The sequence below is a fragment of the Lepidochelys kempii genome, chromosome 1 (assembly GCF_965140285.1).
Source record: "Lepidochelys kempii isolate rLepKem1 chromosome 1, rLepKem1.hap1, whole genome shotgun sequence".
NCBI lineage: Eukaryota > Metazoa > Chordata > Testudines > Cheloniidae > Lepidochelys > Lepidochelys kempii.
In genome coordinates this window covers 210,481,703-210,500,495 of record NC_136380.1, presented here as the reverse complement: position 1 = coordinate 210,500,495, position 18,793 = coordinate 210,481,703, and the positions used below count along the sequence as shown (strand labels likewise).

General features: G+C 46.4%; 1 protein-coding gene across 13 annotated transcripts in view; it reads left to right on the top strand.

The window, feature by feature from the left end:
- The window catches only part of KPNA1 (karyopherin subunit alpha 1), a 181,872-nt gene that overhangs the window by 53,157 nt on the left and 109,922 nt on the right, over positions 1 to 18,793 (top strand). For all 13 annotated transcript variants that reach the window (XR_012154830.2, XR_012154829.2, XR_012154835.1 and 10 more), the window contains 2 exons: positions 2,240 to 2,347; positions 8,572 to 8,671. Coding sequence is in view for 8 of the 13 variants with exons in the window: in XM_073310977.2 (XP_073167078.1) it covers positions 2,240 to 2,347; positions 8,572 to 8,671 (208 nt within the window). In the remaining 5 variants the exon portion in view is untranslated. The remainder of the gene's footprint in view (positions 1 to 2,239; positions 2,348 to 8,571; positions 8,672 to 18,793) is intronic.

The following is an 18,793-nucleotide window of genomic DNA, read 5'->3' as shown; positions in this document are numbered from 1 at the left end:
AACTCCATTGCTGCAAATCCATCCACTATATCCTGCATGTTGCTGAGAGTCACACTCCTGTTTAGTAGGAGATGATTAATGGCCCTGCATACTTGCGTGACAAAGGCCCCCCACAGTGGATTTCCCGACTCCAAATTTATTCTCGACTGACCAGTAGCAATCTGGCGTTGCAAGTTTCCACAGTGACATCGGAGAAGTGAGTGATGATAGCAGTGCAGCTCTCATTTTCGTGTCCCTGCTCTGGAGGGCTGGGGTGAGTTTGGCACACCAATCTAGGAATGTAGATTGCCACCACTGCTCGTCATCCCAAACCTGCGGTATTGATGCAATCCTACCAGCCAGTGTGTGTTTCTTGGGCCCAGAGGTGGTGCACCACCGTCTGCAGCTGCTCTGTGAATTTGACCCGCAACTTTGAGTTGGTTCTTGCGATGGCCTACAACAATCTGTCCTCCAAGGAATTGTCATGTGCCCTGCGGCTCTTCTTGGGACTCTGCAAATACTACAGCATTGTGCACCTTGTGCTTGCAGCGCTCCTGGCAGCGGTGCAGAGCTGTGCAGGTTCCATGCTTCTGCTGGAGGTGGGAAACGGCAAGGACGGTCACGTGGGATTGTGGGATTTTAAAAAAGGTGCAAAAATTATGGGATACAGATGACATTATAGGTTGGAGACCGTTGCAAACTGGGAAGCTGACCATATACTCCTGGTCACCCCTGCACGGCTCATTTCGGCCCCATCATGCATTGCCAAAACTTCCCCAAAGATAGTGCTGTGGATGCTGGCGAATTGTATGCTGCGATACCTACCCATGGTGCACCACATTACATCAGTAAAAGTGATCCTGGTGAGTACAAGCACTGCTGACACAAGGCACCAAGTATGCATGTGCACAAGAGATGTACTAACTGTGGCAACTGTATGTTTGACCTACGTTTGTAATGTAGACAAGGCCTTAGATTAGTCAGATGAATAAAAATTTAGAATGTAATCTGCTCATCATAATGTGCTTATTTTCTTTTGCATTTGACTTTGTTTCTGGTCCGTTTCTGATGGGAACAGTTTGTTCTTTTCTGTTACAGTCATGCTGTTGGGTTTGCGTTTCTAGCACCTTCAGGGGAAGAGTTGTTTCTTTTAATTTAAATGCAAGTGTTTAGACTTTTCTTACTAGGTTTTGTTAAATCCTTTTTAATCTTCTACTAACCTTTGGTTTTAAATTGAGTTTGACTGTTTCCTCTAGTGACTCAGAAGTCCATTGACTTACTTGATTCCAGTGTTCTTTTGAAACCACAACTTTTAGCATATATATTTGTCTCAGTTCCTGAGTTAATTGCACCTCTGTCCCCCTTATGATCTCCATGAGGGCATCCCTGTTAGTCTCGGGTCTGTAGTTTTTACCTTTCGTGAACCAGAATCCCATGATCCTCTCCTTCCAGACTGGAGTTTAGGCTGCAAACTCTTGCAAGTAACTGTGGTCACTTCAGCAGATCTGACTTCAGTTCAGCATTTGCAGTTGTTCTCCCAGGGGCAATAACCAACCAGCTGTCCTAAATCAAAGTACTATTTATTCAGAACAAAAGCATTTTAGAGAAAATATCTTAAAAACAAACAGATTATGTGCATGCCTTGTTTACTAGATGACAATCTGTCTTCCATAGGGAGATTCTGGGAGATTTAAAGTGCTCCAGGTCTTTTCCACAGGGCCTGCCTTTCTTGGTCACAGTCTCATGTTAGTTCTTGTCTCAAGGGTGAGTGAACAAGTCCTCTGGTCAGGGCTGATATTTTATGAAGGTTCAAATCCATTGTCTGTTAAGGCCAGGTCATGTTAATCTGTGTGTTGTTTCCACCGGGGGGCGGGTGAAGCTTCATAAGGCTTGTTACTTGCATTGATTCAGCATTTAAGTTTTACATTAATTACCCCTTAGTGCTTTTAGTTCCTGTAGAAAGCATCCTTGAGCTCATCCATTGAACCAGGAATACAATTAGTGGCAAGCCCATAAAAGTACATATATCATTTATAAATTTAACATAATGTCTTTGGATATTCTAGTGTTCCATAGCATCTGTCACATCTCAATATAATAATCTTGAAATATTCCATGTGCACCTGTCGCAACTTGGTTCTGCACAGCAATTAGGAGATCATGGCTGTCGGAGCTATTGCAGCCTACTGTGCTATTCTGAAAGTAAGCTAGCCTTGGATTCTGTACTGCTGATACTAACTTCAGGTCTTTTCCTCTTTAGTTATTTAAGCGCAGAAATGTTGCTACAGCTGAGGAAGAAGCAGAGGAGGAAGTGATGTCAGATGGAGGTTTTCATGAAGCTCAGCTGAACAACATGGAGATGACTTCTGTAAGTGAGCATAATGCTTTCAGAATCTCTGCATACATATTCTCTCTGGGTGTGTTTGTGTATGTGTGTAAATAAAATGGTTGGTAGGTAGGTGGATCGTGGTAGATAGTGCCATAGGCAGGATTGGCACCTTACAATGTATGGACTAATCTCAGAGTTTATATTCTAAAATGGACAGATACAACATACATGGTAATGGATCAGATTGCTCTAGAGAAACATGGTGGAAAGAGTGTGGGTTTGATTGGTTAGTTTTCCGAGAAAACTCTAGGTAAAATGTGCTGTCTGAAACAACTCTTCATGGATTTTGTTCCTGAGGCTGAGTGATGTAGAGAAACTTGCCAATATGTAGTAGTAGTAGGAAGGAGGCCTGAAATTTAAGCCCTTGTATCAGAGGCCTGGTATTAGATCTGAGCCCTGGACTAAAGTAGCAGTCAAAACTTTGCCGCTGTAAAGCAAAGTGAAAAGAACAGGAGGACTTGTGGCACATTAGAGACTAACAAATTTATTTGAGCATAAGCTTTCGTGGGCTACAGCCCACTTCATCGGATGCATGCAGTGGAAAATACAGGAGGATGATTTTATATACACAGAGAACATGAAACAATGGCTGTTACCATGCACGTTATAACGAGAGTGATCAGTTAAGGTGAGCTATTACCAGCAGGAGAGGAGAAGAAAAAAACAAACCTTTTGTAGTGATAATCAAGATGGGCCATTTCCAGCAGTTGACAAGAACGTGTGAGGAACAGTGGGTGGGGTGGGGGAAATAAACATGGGGAAATAGTTTTACTTTGTGTAATGACACATCTACTTCCAGTCTCTATTCAAGCCTAAGTTAATGGTGTCCAGTTTGCAAATTAATTCCAATTCAGCAGTCTCTCGTTGGAGTCTGTTTTTGAAGTTTTTTTGTTGTAATATTGTGACTTTTAGGTCTGTAATCGAGTGACCAGAGAGATTGAAGTGTTCTCTGACTGGTTTTTGAATGTTATAATTCTTGATGTCTGATTTGTGTCCATTTATTCTTTTACATAGAACTGTCCGGTTTGGCCAATGTACATGGCAGAGGGGCATTGCTGGCACATGATGGCATATATCACATTGGTAGATGAGCCGGTGAACGAGTCTCTGATAGTATGGCTGATGTGATTAGGCCCTATGATGGTGTCCCCTGAATAGATATGTGGACAGAGTTGCCAACTGGCTTTGTTGCAAGGATAGGTTCCTGGGTTAGTATTTTTGTTGTGTGGTGTGCAGTTGCTGGTGAGTATTTGCTTCAGGTTGGGGGGCTGTCTGTAAGCAAGGACTGGCCTGTCTCCCAAGGTCTGTGAGAGTGATGGGTCATCCTTCAGGATAGGTTGTAGATCCTTGATGATGCGCTGGAGAGGTTTTAGTTGGGGGGGTTGAAGGTGATGGCTAGTGGCGTTCTGTTACTTGCTTTGTTGGGCCTGTCCTGTATTAGGTGACTTCTGGGTACTCTTCTGGCTCTGTCGATCTGTTTCTTTACTTCAGCAGGTGGGTATTGTAGTTGTAAGAACACCACTAGACGCTCCTTCATCCCGCACTAAGAAGTAATCGGGCAGTGCAATTCCCATTCACGAAAATGGGATTACAACTAGCCTTGGTTAAAATTAATTAATGATCTGGAGGATGACGTGAATTGTACCCTCAGCAAGTTTTCAGATGACACTAAACTGGGAGGAGAGGTAGATACACTGGCGGGTAGGGATAGGATACAGAGGGACCTAGACAAATTAGAGGATTGGGCCAAAAGAAATTTGAGGTTCAACAAGGACAAGTGCCGTCCTGCATTTAGGACGGAAGAAAGAATCCCATGCACTGCTAAAGACTAGGGACCGAATGGCTAGGCAGCAGTTCTACAGTAAAGGACCTAGGGGTTACAGTGGACGAGAAGCTGGATATGAGTCAACAGTGTGCCCTTGTTGCCAAGAAGGCTAATGGCATTTTGGGCTGTATAAGTTGGAGCATTGCCAGCAGATTGAGGGACGTGATCATTCCCCTCCATTCGACATTGGTGAGGCCTCATCTGGAATACTGTGTCCAGTTTTGGGCTCCACACTACAAGAAGGATGTGGAAAAATTGGAAAGCATCCAGCGGAGGACAACAAAAATGATTAGGGGACTGGAACACATGACTTATGAGGAGAGGCTGAGGGAACTGGGATTGTTTTGTCTGCGGAAGAGAAGAATGAGGGGGGATTTGATAGCTGCTTTCAGCTACCTGAAAGGGGGTTCCAAAGAGGATGGATCTAGGCCAGGGGTCGGCAACCTTTCAGACATGGTGTGCCAAGTCTTCATTTATTCACTGTAATTTAAGGTTTTGTGTGCCAGTAATACATTTTAATGTTTTTAGAAGGGGTCTACCTATAAGTCTATATTATATAACTAAACTATTGTTGTATGTAAAGTAAATAAGGTTTCTAAAATGTTTAAGAAGCTTCATTTAAAATTAAATTAAAATGCAGATCTTATCAGTTTAGTGTGATCCTTGCCCTTCCTTTTCCTTTGAGTTTTGCAATGTCCCCAGGCTGGCAGCGGGCTGAGCAGGGCTGGTGGCCGGGACCCTGTCTGGCAAGGGGACGGCGGACGGAACCCCAGACCGGCAGCTGGCTGAGTGGCTCAGCCCACTGCCGGTCTGCGGTTCCGTCTGCCGGCCCCTGCCAGCCAGGGTTCCAGCCGCCAGCCCTGCTCAGCCCGCTGCCAGCCTGGGGGTCTGTCTAGCCAGGCCGGCAGCGGGCTGAGCGGGGCTGGTGGATGGAACCCAGGTAGGCAGCAGAGTGCCACTGAAGATCAGCTCATGTGCGACCTTTGGCACACATGCCATAGGTTGGTGACCCCTGATCTAAACTGTTCTCAGTGGTAGCTGATGACAGAACAAGGAGTAATGGTCTCAAGTTACAGTGGGGGGGCGGGGGGGTTAGGTTGGATATTAGGAAAAGCTTTTTCACTAGGAGGGTGGTGAAGCACTGGAATGCGTTACCTAGGGAGGTGGTGGAATCTCCTTCCTTTAAGGTTTTTAAGGTCCGGCTTGACAAAGCCCTAGCTGGGATGATTTAGTTGGGGATTGGTCCTGCTTTGAGCAGGGGGTTGGACTAGATGACCTCCTGAGGTCCCTTCCAACCCTGATATTCTATGGTTCTGTGAAAATGATGCAAAGGACATTTGGGGTGAGATAAATTTCTTAAGACAGAAGGTTAGCCTGTTCAGTTTAGTCTCTAGAAATCATGTTATGATTTTGTTGAATATGTAACCTTTTGTTTTCATTATCCTTACTCACTATTTCTTGAATCTTTGATAATAAACTTGTTTTCACTGTAAATATATGTAACTGTCTGATATTAAACTAGGGGCTGATCCTGAGTTGAATCATACAAGGTGGCGTGTTCACTGGTCCCTTAGAAACGACTGATCTGGTTTGTCTGCGAATGTTCAGTGGATAAGGGACTGGACGCTATAGGGGAACTCTTCAAAGGGGCTCAGGGACTGGGGCACACCTACTGTTAACCTCAAAGGCAACGTAAGGGCTGGCATAGCCCAGAGGAGGGTGCTTGAGTGGCTCTCAGACTGGTAGTGTCAGGGAGGTGAAACACAGTTGAGCACAAGCAAGTCTTTCTCACGCTGGATGTGTGGGGTATTAAGGTGACTCAGTCTTGGGACCCTGAGAAGAGTCAGGTTTCAGAGTAACAGCCGTGTTAGTCTGTATTCGCAAAAAGAAAAGGAGTACTTGTGGCACCTTAGAGACTAACCAATTTATTTGAGCATAAGCTTTCATGAGCTACAGCTCACTTCATCGGATACATACTGTGGAAAATACAGAAGATGTTTTTATACACACAGACCATGAAAAAATGGGTATTTATCACTACAAAAGGTTTTCTCTTCCCCCCCCCCCCCCCCACTCTCCTGTTGGTAATAGCTTATCTAAAGTGATCACTCTCCTTACAATGTGTATGATAATCAAGGTGGGCCATTTCCAGCACAAATCCAGGGTTTAACAAGAACATCTGAGGAACGGGGTGGGGGGAGGAATAAACAAGGGGAAATAGGTTACATTTTATAATGAATCAATCTGTCTGTAGGCAAGCCCCCCAACCTGAAGCGAATACTCACCAGCAACCACATACCACACAACAGAACCACTAACCCAGGAACCTATCCTTGCAACAAAGCCCGTTGCCAACTGTGCCCACATATCTATTCAGGGGACACCATCACAGAGCCTAATCACATCAGCCACACTATCAGAGGCTCGTTCACCTACACATCTACCAATGTGATATATGCCATCGTGTGCCAGCAATGCCCCTCTTCCATGTACATTGGGCAAACTGGACAGTCTCACTGTAAAAGAATAAATGGATACAAATCAGATGTCAAGAATTGTAACATTCATAAACCAGTCGGAGAACACTTCAATCTCTTTGGTTACTCGATTACAGACCTAAAAGTGGCAATTCTTCAACAAAAAAACTTCAGAAACAGACTCCAATGAGAGACTGCTGAATTGGAATTAATTTTCAAACTGGATACAATTAACTTAGGCTTGAATAGAGACAGGGAATGGTTGATTCATTATAAAAAGTAACCTATTTCCCCTTGTTTATTCTCCCCCTCCCCCCCCCCCCGGTTCCTCAGACATTCTTGTTAAACCCTGGATTTGTGCTGGAAATGGCCCACCTTGGTTATCATACACATTGTAAGGAGAGTGATCACTTTAGATAAGCTGTTAACAGCAGGAGAGTGGGGTGGGGGGGAGAGAAAACCTTTTGTAGTGATAAACACCCATTTTTTCATGGTCTGTGTATATAAAAACATCTTCTTCTGTATTTTCCACAGTATGCATCCAATGAAGTGAGCTGTAGCTCACAAAAACTTATGCTCAAATAAATTGGTTAGTCTCTAAGGTGCCACAAGTACTCCTTTTCTTTTTGAGAAGAGTCACTGATTTTCACCAAAATCACTAGGGATCTGCCCGCTGATGTTTAGAACGTTCCCTGACATTTTGGAATTCAGTGGTTGTAGTTTCAAAAATTACTGCATTACATACAGAGAAATGTCATTGAAATGAGTGTGCAGATTTGCTTTGCTCTGCCAAAAACTCATTAATGGAGTAACCTGGATGGTTCAGTGGATCCGTAACGGGGTATAGAGACTCACATAAGCTAGCTCTCCTAAAATGTGTCCCGTGTCAGTAGTGACAGAAAGCTGTAACCATTTGTTCTAAAGCTTACGTGAAATGAACCAGGAGAATGAATAAAAGCATGAGAGGGTGTGTCAGTCTAAATAGGTGCTAATTTTAAAAACTACAATTGCAAATATCTCAAATTAGCATCCATAACAATCTCAGAGAGAGTGGACTGTTGAAATTTAACTCTCCTCTTCTCCTAAATTACCCATCTTGCAAAATATAGACCAGTAATTCTTCACTATTGGAAGTGAAAGTGCAGGGAAAGCTCAGGTATTTTTATCAGTTTCATCTATCTCCGTCTTAGAGTAGGATTCTATGACATGGTGGTCAGAAGATCTGAGCCCTTTCTACACTACTCCTTCCATCTGTGGACCTGCATGTGTGGTGAACTGTGCATCCACTTTTTTCTTGCAGTAGACAAAATCTCCAGGTCAAAGTTGAAGGACACTGGTCAGAGTAGTGTGGGAAAGCTAGGACTGCTGTTGTGATGTTCATGCTCAGGAATTCAGTCATCAGGGTTGTCTGTCTTTCACCAGAACTAAAACCATTTTTACTTCTTTAAAATTACAGGTTGTGTGAATTGTGGTGCTACAAAAATGGCTTGAAGCAAACATAACAGACAGGTCTAGACAATAACTTACCCTAGCCAGCAGAAGCTGGTTCCTCATACTCACAAACACCCATATATCAATTTTACTATTTCAATCCTCAGCTTCCTTCTCCTGATAAGAGACTGCCAATTATATGGTGGTTTTGTGATGTGGAAAATGTCTGCTAATTTTGCTCATATAGTTTAAAACAAAATTTGGATTCTGGAGATGAAGGGTTCACAAATTAGCACGCTACCATCTAAAGCCCTTTGAATGATCACACTAAGAGTCAATAATATAACTTTTGTTGGCTAGCTTCTTACATAGTAATAAACTCAATAGCACAGTTTGGCAAATGTTGTTCTAATCTTTTCCCTCTGAATTCAATCCAAAATTTACTAGTTTCTTTTCCTGTGTAATCCCAGAGTGCCGTCATCACCTCTGATATGATTGAGATGATTTTCTCCAATAGCCCAGAGCAGCAGCTTTCAGCCACTCAGAAATTCCGGAAGCTACTTTCAAAAGGTGAGTACTGAAGCTACTTAGAGTTGTAATGTTGAAGTGGGGGGATATGTTTTATATTCCAGCTAGTATCATAGAAGATGAGGGTTGGAAGAGACCTCAAAGCAGGACCAACCCCAACTAATCATCCCAGCTAGGGCTTTGTCAAGCTGGGCCTTAAAAACCTCTAAGGATGGAGATTCCACCATCTCCCTAGGTAACCCATTCTAGTGCTTCACCATCCTTCTGGTGAAATAGTGTTTCCTAATATCCAACCTAAACCTCCCCCACCGCAACTTGAGACCATTGCTCCTTGTTCTGTCATCTGCTACCACCGAGAACAGCCTATCTCCATCCTCTTTGGGAACCCCCCTCACCCCCCTTCTTCAGGTAGTAGAAAGCTGCTATCAAATCCCCCCCTCACTCACTTTTCTAGTAACAGGGTAGTGAACTCTCTTTGTGACATGAAAGATATCTTCAAACTCCTGCCAGTCTCACTACATATTCTAGCATCAGGGCAGTAATTCCTTCACAACATGTATAGGAACTTTCCTGAACATGCTTATTCAAAACCAACAACCCTACATCTTGAGCAAATGCCTCTGCAGATTCCCGTATGATCATGCCCATCAGGGAGTGCTGGTTTAGAGCCTTTTAGAAAGCATTGATTATTAAGACTACTTGAATGCCCCAGCTCAGAACCAAATTTTCAGTGTGATAGGTAAAAAGTCTCTGTGGGTCTGACCGTTCCTGTCTTGCTGCTGTCTCGTCTGGTTTGGAATCTATAATCCTCCACCATCCTCCTTTTCTTTTTTCTTTTTATTTGTTTTGCTTGTTCTTCATTATTTTAAAAGAAAGGTTTGGGGGTTTTATTTCTAGTTCCTCCTTGTGTGGCTTGCTCTGTTTCATGGCATTACTGTTATGGATCCTCACTGTAACCAGTGTTGTGTGCTTTTTTGGAAACTAACCCACTTCAGGGTCACAGTCAGCTTCATAGCTACTGATACCCTCCACCTGAGAGGCTAATCATTCATTTATTGTGGTAGCACCTAGAAGCTCTGATTAGGCCATTAGACTAGGCACATGTGACAGAACAATCCCTGATCCAAAGAGTTTATAATCTAAGGGTATGTCTACACTACGAAATTAGGTCGATTTTATAGAAGTCGATTTTTAAAAATCGATTTTATACAGTCGATTGCGTATGTCCACACTAAGCGCATTAAGTTGGCAGAGTGTGTCCTCACTACCGTGGCTAGCATCGACATACGGAGCGGTGCACTGTGGGTAGCTATCCCACAGTTCCCGCATTCTCTGCCGCCCATTGGAATTCTGGGTTAAGCTCCCAAAGCCTGAAGGGGCAAAAACATTGTCGTGGGTGGTTTTGGGTACATGTCGTCAGTCGCCCCTCCCTCCGTGAAAGCAACGGCAGACAATTGTTTCGCGCCTTTTTTCCGTGCAGACGCCATACCATGGCAAGCATGGAGCCCGCTCAGCTTAGCATCACTGCTGCTGTTGTGTCCTGGGTGCTGCTGTCAGCAGACGGTGCAGTACGACTGCTAACCATCCTCATCCACCACTTCCACTGCAACTCTGCTCTCCTGCTCTTGTAAATGAGCTCAGTCTCAATAACAAATTTCTCCACGTTGTCGTCATCCACCGCTTCCACTGCAACTCTGCTCTCCTGGTGCCACGAATCCACCTTGCAGGTCCTCTCGTCGTTCTGTATAAATATCTATTCTTGTGGCATCTGTCATCCACCGCTTCCGCTGCAACTCTGCTCTCCTGCAGATGCCATATCACGGCAAGCATGGAGCCTGCTCAGTTCACCACTGCTGTTGTGAGCATTGTAAACATCTCACAGATTATCCTGGAATATATGCAGAATCGGGCTAAGGGAGGCCAGCACAAGGATGATTGTGAGGAGGACATGGACACAGGCGTTTCTGAAAGCACGGGCTGTGGCAATTGGGACATCATGGCGGCAGGGGGGCTGGTTGATACAGTGGAACACCGATTCTGGGCCTGGCAAACAAGCACAGACTGGTGGGACTGCATAGTCTTGCAGGTATGGGATAATTCCCAGTGGCTGTGAAACTTTCGCATGCATAAGGCCACTTTCCTGGAACTCTGTGAGTTGCATTCCCCCGCCCTGAAGCACTAGAATACCAAAATGAGTACTGCCCTGACAGTTGAGAAGCCAGTGGAGATAGCCCTGTGGAAGCTTGTTACGCCTGACTGCTACCGGTCAGTCGACAATCAATTTGGAGTGGGCAAATCTACTGTGGGGGCTGCTGTGATCCAAGTAGCCAACGCAATCATTGATGTTCTGTTATCAAGGGTAGTGACTCTGGGAAATGTGCAGGTCAGGGTGGATGGCTTTGCTGCAATGGATTTTCCTAACAGTGGTGGGGCGACAGACGGAACGCATATCCCTATCTTGGCACTGGCCCAGCTTGCCAACCAGTACGTAAACCTCAAGGAGTACTTCTCAATGGTGCTGCAAGCACTGGTGGATCACCAGGGACATTTCACAGACATCAACGTGGGATGGCCAGGAAAGGTGCATGACGCTTGTGTCTTTAAGAACTCTGGGCTGTTTGAGCAGCAGCAAGAAGGGACTTACTTTCCAGACCAGAAAATTACCATTGGGGATGTTGAAATGCCTATAGTTATCCTTGGAGACCCAGCCTACCCCTTGCTCCCATGGCTCATGAAGCCATACACAGGCAGCCTGGACAGTAGTAAGGAGCAGTTCAACTATAGGCTGAGCAAGTGCAGAACGGTGGTAAAATGTGCCTTTGGACGTTTAAAAGCTGTTTGCTGACTAGGTCAGACCTCAGCGCAACCAATATTCCCATTGTTATTGCTGCTTGCTGTGTGCTCCATGATATCTGTGAGAGTAATGGAGAGACATTTATGGTGAGGTGGGAGGTTAAGGCAAATTGCCTGGCGGCCGATTTTGAGCAGCCAGACACCAGGGCAATTAGAAGAGCACAGGTAGGCGCACTGCGCATCAGAAAGGCTTTGAAAACCAGTTTCGTGACTGGTCAGGCTATGGTGTGACAGTTGTGTGTGTTTCTCCTTGATGCAAACCTGCCCCCTTTGTTGATTTTAATTTCCTGTAAGCCAACCATCCTCCCCCCTTTGAAATAAAGTAACTATTTTGAAACCATGCATTCTTTCTTTATTAATTAAAAAAAAAAGTGAGATAACTAACAAGGTAGCCCGGGTGGGGTGGGGGAAGAGGGAAGGACAAGGCCATACTACAAATCAAAACTGTTTGTTTGAATGACAGCCTTCTGTTGCTTGGACCATCCTCTGGAGTGGTGTGGCTGGGTGCCTGGAGCCTCCCCCCCGCGTTCTTGGGCATCTGGGAGAGGAGGATATGGAACTTGGGGGGGAGGTCAGGCGGTTGTACAATGGATGCAGTGGGGGTCTGTGCTCTTGTTGGCTTTCCTTCAGCTGCACCAGACGCTTCATCATGTCAGTTAGCTCCCCTATTAGCCTTAGCATCGCCTCCTGCCTCCACTCCTTGCACTGCTGCCTCTGCTCTTCGTGCTCACTTAATGCTATTCCTAGCCTCTAACACTCCATGCATTCAGCTGTGCCCTATCAGTGTGGGAGGACTGCATGAGCTTGGAAAACGTGTCCTTGCGAGTGCGTTGTTTTTGCCTTCTAATCTGTGATAACCTCAGGGACGGAGATGATAGGGGGAGCCTAGAAACATTTGCACATGGGAGGAGATAAAAAGGGAGATAAAATTTAAGATGATACATTTCTGAGAATAAAAGGGAGACTCTTTCACAATGAATCAAGCAATTCACAGCTGACAGCACATGTGCTTACACATTTTACCTATTATATTGAGCGCCTACCGGTATGGTGCCACATCACACACGGTTGGGCAACAGGATTCGGTTTCCATGCAGCCATGGTAAGGCAAATGGTACGCGGGGTTGGCTTCTTCCACCTTCATAACATGTGGGAATGGTTTCAAACTGCAGCGCCATCCTTTCCCATAGCAAGCAATGCTAGCTGGGTTTCACGTTTAAAAGGAGGGGCTGTGGTTTTCGGGTGGATGTGCAGCACACACCTCCCCCCACCCCACCGTGTGACTATTCTCTGGGATGATCCCTTTTAGCCAAGTGCAAACAACCCAGCATGAACGGGGTCCTTTTACTGTTCCCTTACAAAAATTGCCTTATTTCAACCAGGTGACCATGAATGATATCACACTTGTGAGGCTAACACAAAGATATAGACCGAATGTTGCTTGAATGTTGCTTGAAGGCTATAAGGTGGGTAGAAAGCTGGCTAAATTGTCGGGCTCAACGGGTAGTGATCAATGGCTCCATGTCTAGTTGGCAGCCGGTATCAAGTGGAGTGCCCCAAGGGTCGGTCCTGGGGCCGGTTTTATTCAATATCTTCATAAATGATCTGGAGGATGGTGTGGATTGCACTCTCAGCAAATTTGCGGATGATACTAAACTGGGAGGAGTGGTAGATACGCTGGAGGGGAGGGATAGGATACAGAAGGACCTAGACCAATTGGAAGATTGGGCCAAAAGGAATCTGATGAGGTTCAATAAGGATAAGTGCAGGGTCCTGCACTTAGGACGGAAGAACCCAATGCACAGCTACAGACTAGGGACCGAATGGCTAGGCAGCAGTTCTGCAGAAAAGGACCTAGGGGTGATAGTGGACGAGAAGCTGGATATGAGTCAGCAGTGTGCCCTTGTTGCCAAGAAGGCCAATGGCATTTTGGGATGTATAAGTAGGGGCATAGCGAGCAGATCGAGGGACGTGATCGTTCCCCTCTCTTCGACATTGGTGAGGCCTCATCTGGAGTACTGTGTCCAGTTTTGGGCCCCACACTTCAAGAAGGATGTGGATAAATTGGAGAGAGTCCAGCGAAGGGCAACAAAAATGATTAGGGGACTGGAACACATGATTTATGAGGAGAGGCTGAGGGAGCTGGGATTGTTTAGCCTGCAGAAGAGAAGAATGAGGGGGGATTTGATAGCTGCTTTCAACTACCTGAAAGGGGGTTCCAAAGAGGATGGCTCTAGACTGTTCTCAATGGTAGCAGATGACAGAACGAGGAGTAATGGTCTCAAGTTGCAGTGGGGGAGGTTTAAATTGGATATTAGGAAAAACTTTTTCACTAAGAGGGTGGTGAAACACTGGAATGCGTTACCTAGGGAGGTGGTAGAATCTCCTTCCTTAGAGGTTTTTAAGGTCAGGCTTGACAAAGCCCTGGCTGGGATGATTTAACTGGGAATTGGTCCTGCTTTGAGCAGGGGGTTGGACTAGATGACCTTCTGGGGTCCCTTCCAACCCTGATATTCTATGATTCTATGAATGCGACCAAAACCCAGGACCATTTGCTGCCATGCTTTGTGCTGCAATGATTCTAGAATACTTTTAGGGTACTTCCAGGAGAGCTTCATGGAGATGTCCCTGGAGGATTCCCGCTCCATTCCCAGACATGCGAACAGACTTTTCTAGTAGCTGTTCTGGCTGCGAATGCATCCCAGTTCTTCAGAGAAAATCAAACATTAAACACTATTGCTTTTAAACCCTGTACCGTAGTTACAAATGTGCACTCGCCAGAGGCCTTCTCCAACTTGAGGGTCGGGGATCCCGCCTTGGGAGGGTATTGGCTCCAGGGTGATGAAAAGGTCCTGGCTGTCGGGGAGAAAGGATTCACCGCTTGCCTGCTGCGCATTCTCATTCTCCTCTTCCTCCTCCTCCATGTTGCTTGAGACTCCACCTTTGCAAGTGTCCACAGACAACGGTGGGGTAGTGGTAGGGTCCCCTCCTAGAATGCCATACATGCTGGTTCTATGATCAGCTGCATGGGGCTTTGATCCGGAGCGACGATTTGCCTCCTTTGTCTTTTGGTAGGCTTGCCTCAGCTCCTTAACTTTCATGCGGCACTGCTGTGTGTCCCTGTTGTAACCTCTCTCCAACATGCCCTGTGAGATTTTGGCAAGTATGTTTGCATTTCTTCTTTTTGATCGGAGTCCGGCCTGCACAGATGCTTCTCCCCATTCAGCAATCAGATCCAGTTTCTCCCTTTCGGTCCATGCTGGAGCTCGTTTGCAATTCTTGGGGGACTGCATGTTCACCTGTGCTGCTGAGTTCTTCACGTTGACCAAACAGAAATGAAATTCAAAAATTCCCAGGGCTTTTCTTGTTTACCTGGCTAGTGCATCGGAGTTCAAAGTGCTGTCCAGACGGGTTAAATTGGAGCACTCTGGGATGGATCCCGGAGGCGCATACTGTCGATTTGCGTCTGCACTACCCCAAATTCGACCCAGCAAGGTTGATTTTAGCACTGTTCCCTTTGCTGGAGAGGAGTACAGAAATCGATTTTAAGAGCCGTTTAAGTCATAGAATCATAGAATATCAGGGTTGGAAGGGACCTCAGGAGGTCATCTAGTCCAACCCCCTGCTCAAAGCAGGACCAATCCCCAATTAAATCCTCCCAGCCAGGGCTTTGTCAAGCCTGACCTTAAAAACTTCTAAGGAAGGAGATTCTACCACCTCCCTAGGTAATGCATTCCAGTGTTTCACCACCCTCCTAGTGAAGAAGTTTTTCCTAATATCCAACCTAAACCTCCCCCACTGCAACTTGAGACCATTACTCCTTGTCCTGTCCTCTTCTACCACTGAGAATAGTCTAGAACCATCCTCTCTGGAACCACCTCTCAGGTAGTTGAAAGCAGCTAACAAATCCCCTCTCATTCTTCTCTTCTGCAGACTAAACAATCCCAGTTCCCTCAGCCTCTCCTCATAAGTCATGTGTTCTAGACCCCTAATCATTTTTGTTGCCCTTCGCTGGACTCTCTCCAATTTATCCACATCCTTCTTGTAGTGTGGGGCCCCAAACTGGAGACAGTACTCCAGACGAGGCCTCACCAATGTCGAATAGAGGGGAACAATCACGTCCCTCGATCTGCTCGCTATGCCCTGACTTATACATCCCAAAATGCCATTGGCCTTCTTGGCAATAAGGGCACACTGCTGACTCATATCCAGCTTCTCGTCCACTGTCACCCCTAGGTCCTTTTCCGCAGAACTGCTGCCTAGCCATTCGGTCCCTAGTCTGTAGCTGTGCATTGGGTTCTTCCGTCCTAAGTGCAGGACCCTGCACTTATCCTTATTGAACCTCATCAGATTCCTTTTGGCCCAATCCTCCAATTTGTCTAGGTCCCTCTGTATCCTGTCCCTACCTGCCACCGTATCTACCACTCCTCCTCCTAGTTTAGTATCATCCGCAAATTTGCTGAGAGTGCAATCCACACCATCCTCCAGATCATTAATGAAGCTATTGAACAAAACCGGCCCCAGGACCGACCCCTGGGGCACTCCACTTGACACCGGCTGCCAACTAGACATGGAGCCATTGATCACTACCCGTTGAGCCCAACAATCTAGCCAACTTTCTACCCACCTTATAGTGCATTCATCCAGCCCATACTTCTTTAACTTGCTGACAAGAATACTGTGGGAGACCGTGTCAAAAGCTTTGCTAAAGTCAAGAAACAATACATCCACTGCTTTCCCTTCATTCACAGAACCAGTAATCTCATCATTAGAAGGCGATTAGATTAGTGAGGCATGACCTTCCCTTGGTGAATCCATGCTGACTGTTCCTGATCACTTTCCTCTCATGTAAGTGCTTCAGGATTGATTCCATGATTTTTCCGGGGACTGAGGTGAGACTGACTGGCCTGTAGTTCCCAGGATCCTCCTTCTTCCCTTTTTTAAAGATTGGCACTACATTAGCCTTTTTCCAGTCATCCGGGACTTCCCCCGTTCGCCACGAGTTTTCAAAGATAATGGCCAACGGCTCTGCAATCACAGCCGCCAATTCCTTTAGCACTCTCGGATGCAACTCGTCCGGCCCCATGGACTTGTGCACGTCCAGCTTTTCTAAATAGTGCCTAACCACCTCTTTCTCCACAGAGGGCTGGCCATCTATTCCCCATGTTCTGATGCCCAGCGCAGCAGTCTGGGAGCTGTCCTTGTTAGTGAAGACAGAAGCAAAAAAAGCATTGAGCACATTAGCTTTTTCCACATCCTCTGTTACTAGGTTGCCTCCCTCATTCATTAAGGGGCCCACACTTTCCTTGGCTTTCTTCTTGTTGCCAACATACCTGAAGAAACCCTTCTTGTTACTCTTAACATCTCTTGCTAGCTGCAGCTCCAGGTGCGATTTGGCCCTCCTGATTTCATTTCTACATGCCCGAGCAATATTTTTATACTCTTCCCTGGTCATATGTCCAACTTTCCACTTCTTGTGAGCTTCTTTTTTATGTTTAAGAACCGCTAGGATTTCAGCGTTAAGCCAAGCTGGTCGCCTGCCATATTTACTATTCTTTCGACTCATCGGGATGGTTTGTTTCTGTAACCTCAACAGGGATTCCTTGAAATACAGCCAGCTCTCCTGGACTCCTTTCCCCTTCATGTTAGTCCCCCAGGGGATCCTACCCATCCGTTCCCTGAGGGAATCGAAGTCTGCTTTCCTGAAGTCCAGGGTCCGTATCCTGCTGCTTACCTTTCTTCCCTGTGTCAGGATCCTGAACTCAACCAACTCATGGTCACTGCCTCCCAGATTCCCATCCACTTTTGCTTCCCCCACTAATTCTTCCCTGTTTGTGAGCAGCAGGTCAAGAAAAGCTTCCCCCCCCCTAGTTGGCTCCTCTAGCACTTGCACCAGGAAGTTGTCCCCTACGCTTTCCAAAAACTTCCTGGATTGTCTATGCACCGCTGTATTGCTCTCCCAGCAGATATCAGGAAGATTAAAGTCAACCATGAGAACCAGGGCGTGCGATCTAGTAGCTTCTGCGAGTTGCCGGAAGAAAGCCTCATCCACCTCATCCCCCTGGTCCGGTGGTCTATAGCAGACTCCCACCACTACATCACTCTTGTTGCTCACACTTCTAAACTTAATCCAGAGACACTCAGGTTTTTCTGCAGTTTTGTACCGGAGCTCTGAGCAGTCATACTGCTCCCTTACATACAGTGCTACTCCCCCACCTTTTCTGCCCTGCCTGTCCTTCCTGAACAGTTTATAACCATCCATGACAGTACTCCAGTCATGTGAGTTATCCCACCAAGTCTCTGTTATTCCAATCACGTCATAATTCCTTGACATCACCAGGACCTCCAGTTCTCCCTGCTTGTTTCCAAGGCTTTGTGCATTCGTATATAAGCACTTGATATAACCTGCTGATCGCTCCTCATTCTCAGTATGAGGCAGGAGCCCTCCCCTCCCAGACGTTCCTGCCTGTGCTTCCACCCAGTATCCCGCTTTCCCACTTACCTCAGGGCTTTGGTCTCCTTCCCCCAGTGAACCTAGTTTAAAGCCCTCCTCACTAGGTTAGCCAGCCTGCTTGCAAAGATGCTCTTCCCTCTCTTCGTAAGATGGAGCCCGTCTTTGCCCAGCACTCCTCCTTCATGGAAGACCATCCCATGGTCAAAGAATCCAAAGCCTTCTCTCCGACACCAACTGCGTAGCCATTCGTTGACTTCCACGATTCGACGGTCCCTGCCCCGGCCTTTTCCTTCCACGGGGAGGATGGACGAGAACACCACTTGCGCCTCAAACTCCTTTATCCTTCTTCCCAGAGCCACATAGTCTGCAGTGATCCGCTCAAGGTCATTCTTGGCAGTATCATTGGTGCCCACATGGAGAAGCAGGAAGGGGTAGCGATCCGAGGGCTTGATGATTCTCGGCAGTCTCTCCGTCACATCGCGAATCTTAGCCCCTGGCAAGCAGCAGACTTCTTGGTTTTCCCGGTCAGGGCGGCAGATAGATGACTCAGTCCCCCGGAGGAGAGAGTCCCCAACCACTACCACCCTCCTCCTTCTCTTGGGAGTGGTGGTCGTGGGACCCCGCATCTCAGGACAGTGCATCTCATGCCTTCCAACCAGCAGAGTCTCCTTCTGCTTTCTCCCCCCAGACATATCATCTTGTCCACTCTCCGCAAAGGTACTTGTGGAGAGAACATGAAAGCGGTTAGTTACTTGTATCCATGTTGCTGGAACCCGGACATTCCCCCTTCTTCTTCTGGAGGTCACATGTTGCCAAGCTTCTTCACTGGCCTCTTGGCTCCGCTGTGCAACCTGCTC